The 4,040-nt window shown below is 41.2% G+C and overlaps 1 protein-coding gene across 1 annotated transcript; it reads left to right on the top strand.

The window, feature by feature from the left end:
- The first annotated feature begins 777 nt into the window (after positions 1–777).
- LOC112806188 (olfactory receptor 10T2-like) lies at positions 778–3,613 on the top strand. The gene has a single exon (XM_025848508.2). It carries the CDS (start codon positions 1,187–1,189, stop codon positions 2,150–2,152), a length of 966 nt encoding a protein of 321 aa, XP_025704293.1. The 5' UTR covers positions 778–1,186; the 3' UTR covers positions 2,153–3,613.
- Positions 3,614–4,040: the final 427 nt, after the last annotated feature.

The following is a 4,040-nucleotide window of genomic DNA, read 5'->3' as shown; positions in this document are numbered from 1 at the left end:
AAATTCTGTTGTCTTCCTATCATTTTTCTGTCCTCACCTCTTATAAGATCAGATACTGAATGAACAATCTAAATAGAAATATGATTGGCCAAATTGACCTAAAGAGTGGTGCATCTTTTTCCACATCCCACCCATGTCTAGCCGCGTGCATCCAAGGGATCTGGAAAATCTTCTTTTCCTAAAAAAAAAAAAAAAGGAATTCAAGCCACCTTTAACAGAAGGTTCTTACGTCCTAGCCAGTAAGATTCTCTATTAAGTGACACCGGGTTTGCTGAGTGTCTACAGTAAAATCTACTAAGGAATTTGAGTTGATTCTATTCAGATCTGTACTTCAGAGTAAGCCATATAACAAGACCTGCTAGAAAATGTCCTGGATGTTTTCTAAAAACTCAAAAGTTGACTAGAACGTTATGACCAGAATATGCCATTCTAGAATGAGACAGTACCTTCAAAATCATTTGACTTCAAACTAGACCATTATATTAGGCATCTGGAAAAAAAAAATTCAATGAGAAATTCTTAAGAACTTAAAAATTATTGATATGTATTAAGAGCTGATATTATATATCTCAAGCTCCAAATACTGCCATTGGATAGAACCTAGCAGAAGTTATACATTGCATTCATTTTTATGGTCTAGTCATTCCTACAGTTATCACCTTTGGAGCTGCTTCATGATGGCGCACTGATGAAAAAGGATTGCATTGACTTCCCTAAATTTTTTAAAGGTCATATTCATTTTAATCAATAGTTTATTAAGCACTCCTAAGTACCAGGTTACCAGTCAATCTCAAAAAGCATTTGAAAACGTGGCATCACAAAATCCAGTGGCTGAGAACAAAGCAATTTTATTCATGTTTTCCTGCTTACATGGAGATCCTGATTGGAAAAGAGAGAGATAAGAGTGCTTTTGTGAGTAGAATCCAAGAAGATATTTGGTCATTTATACAGATTCTCATATTAGCATCATTCTCATCATGCTGACTCCTGAACTTGACTTCAGTCAGGTACATTTAGGGTCCCTTTCTCAGGCTCTCCCATGAAGGGTTGCCTGAAACTTGCCCCAGTTTTCTTGACTAAAGTCTAGGTGACATCTGTGCTGCAGCAGCTTTTTACAATCATCTCAGAGGTTTAGCCTCAAAAAGCTCTGAATCTGTGGAAGACAGTTGCTGCCTGCACCAGGAAGATGGGCAATCATACCACAGTGAGCACATTCCTTCCGTGGGGGTTTTCCAGTTTCCCAGACTTGCAGGGTCTTCTCTTTGTGATGATTTTCTTCTCCCATGTGACCATCCTAGCTGCAAATGTTTCCATAATGGTGACCATCAAACTCAGTCACAGCCTTCATACCTCCATGTTCTTTTTCCTCTGTGGCCTGTCCTTTCCAGAAAACTGTACCACTATGGCAATCATCCCCTGCATGTTAGTGGACTTGCTTTCTGACAGCAAGACCATTTCTCTTCCTGAGTGTGCCACACAGGTGTTTTTCTTCTTTGGTTCGGCAGCCAATAACTGCTTCATCATGGCTGCCATGTCCTATGACCATTATACTGCCATTCACAACCCACTGCACTACCGCATCTTGATGACCCATAAGATCTGCTTTCAGTTCATCATGGCCTCTTGGATGGTTGGGTTCCTGGTTTCCCTGTGCGTCGTCATCATTGTATTCAACTTGTCTTTCTGTGACTCCAACATCATCCAGCACTTCTTCTGTGACATCTCACCTGTGGTCTGCCTTGCCTGTGACCACACCTCCCGTCAGGAAAGGGCTATTTTTGTGCTCTCTGCCTTTGTGTTGGTGGGCAGTTTTGTCTTCATCACGATGTCCTATGTCTTCATTGTGTCCACAGTTGTAAAGATGCCCTCTGCCCAGGGGAAGGATAAGGCCTTCTCCACTTGCTCCTCCCAGCTCACTGTGGTGTGCATACACTACAAATTTGCTGGCTTTGTCTACCTGAGGCCCAGGGACAGGGACTCGTTGCGTGAGGACATGCTGATGGCTGTCACATATACAGTGCTGACACCTCTGCTGAGCCCCATCGTGTACAGTTTCAGAAACAAAGAGATGCAGATGGCCCTGAGGAAGGTACTAGGCAAGACAGATAGGCTCATTCCACAGTTGGTGAATAAAAGGACACTGGACATTTAAAAATGTATAGACTGCTGATAAATAAAAGTAGAAAAAGTGGAGTATTTCCAATGAAATCATCTCTTTGTGTACAAAGCAATTAAAGTATTAACTAATTACCTAAAATATCCTGACATCACCATTTTTCTAGTACAGTGTATAGTTTTAAAATATGTGTAAACATGTTTGTGTGTGGTGTACACATACATACATATAAGCATCCTTAAAGAATCCAAACTTGTTTTGTAACACGGTATTTTCATGATAGGTATCTGGTGTCTTTTCTAAGAACTTTCTGACTAGCCCTGTATCTTGAACATTTTCTCCTACTTTTTTCTAAAGGTTTATAGTTTATAGTTGTACATTTTACATCCAGGTCCATGTTCTATTTTGTGTTAATCCTTATGTAAGGTGTGAGGTTTATGTCAAGGTGCTTCTGCCCTCCATGGATGTCTCATTGCTCCAGCACCATTTGTTGAAAGGCCTTCCTTCTTTCATTGGATTGCTTTGGTACCTTTTTAAGAAAAATCAGTTGGGCACCCTTGTATGGGTCTTTCTCTGGCTTCTCTAGTCAGCCTCTCTGATTTGTGTGTCTATTCTTCCACCAGTAACACCCTGTCCTGATGACTGTAGCTAAGGAGTAAGCCTTAATATCACGTGAAGTGATTCTTCCCACCTTATTCTTGTCTTTCAAAATTATTTTACATATTCTAGGACTTTTCCTTTTTAGTAATGTAAGCATTTAGTGCTGTAAATTTCCCTCTCAGCACCACTTTATCTGAATCTCCCATGTTTTGATATGTGGCTTTTTATTTTCATCTGTTGTATGTATTTTTGTAAGTACTGGAGTCCCAGGTCTTTTTTTGTCATTTATTTTCTGAGAACTTCCTTTAGCAATTACTTAAGATAGCTTGACAAAGCTATCTTATGAGAATAAATTCTCATAGCTTTCTTTCGTCTGACATATCTTTATTACTCCATTTCTGAAGGCGATATTTTGCCAGTCGTAAATTTACATTTGACAATTCTTTTCTTTTAGCACAGACAGTCCCTTACTTATGATGGTTTTGACTTGTGATTTTTTGCCTTTACACTGATGTGAGAGCAATATGCATTTAGTAGACACCATACATCAAATTTTGAATTTGAATCTCTTCCCATCACTCATGTTGCGGGGCAGCAGCATTGAGCCACAACTCCCAGTCAGCCACACAATCAGGAAGTAAATAACTGATCCATACACAACTGTTCTGTACTTATACAACCATCTGCTTTTCACTTTCTGTAGAGTGTGCAATAAATTATGAAATATTCAACACTTCATTATAAAATAGGCTTTGTGTCAGATGATTTTGCCCAATTGTAGGCCAATGTTAGTGTTCTGAGCATGTTTGAGGACGTTCTGTAGGTTGGGTGTATGAAATGCCTTTTCAGGCCTGTTGAGGTGTAGCTGCAAGTACCATGTCAGTGTGTGTGCTCACCTTCCTATTGAGCGCTACTGACACAACTCTGGCGAAATGCTCCCTGCAGATGGTTGAGATGGAAGTCCAGCTGCCCACTCTGCCCTGATGGCTCTTTCTTAGTGATAATACGACCCTGGCTACATGCCTTCTTGCCTCCAAGTAAGCTCAGTTCCTTGTTGAGTTCCACTGCCACTAGGAAAGGGGGAAGTAGAGAGCAGGTTCGTTCTGCCCTATCATTGCAGGGTGCGGGTGAAAGCTCAGCTCAGTGGGTACCCTCCCAAGTAGGGTTGGAGGCAGGGTGAGCAGAGTACCATTAGCCTTACCTCACAATCCCTCATTAAGTCTCATGCTGCCAGGTGACAGTGGAGGCTCATTTCCCCGCTGGACCTGACATTACCCGGGCAAGGGAATCAGAGGGTGGGTGGGGGGAACAGAAGCAACCTGCT

The sequence above is a fragment of the Callorhinus ursinus genome, unplaced genomic scaffold (assembly GCF_003265705.2).
Source record: "Callorhinus ursinus isolate GAN/ISIS: 27379988/994484 unplaced genomic scaffold, GSC_fseal_2.0 scaffold49, whole genome shotgun sequence".
In the NCBI taxonomy this organism is placed as follows: domain Eukaryota; kingdom Metazoa; phylum Chordata; class Mammalia; order Carnivora; family Otariidae; genus Callorhinus; species Callorhinus ursinus.
Note: the sequence above shows the minus strand (reverse complement) of the source record. Positions and strands in the feature narration are given on the sequence as shown.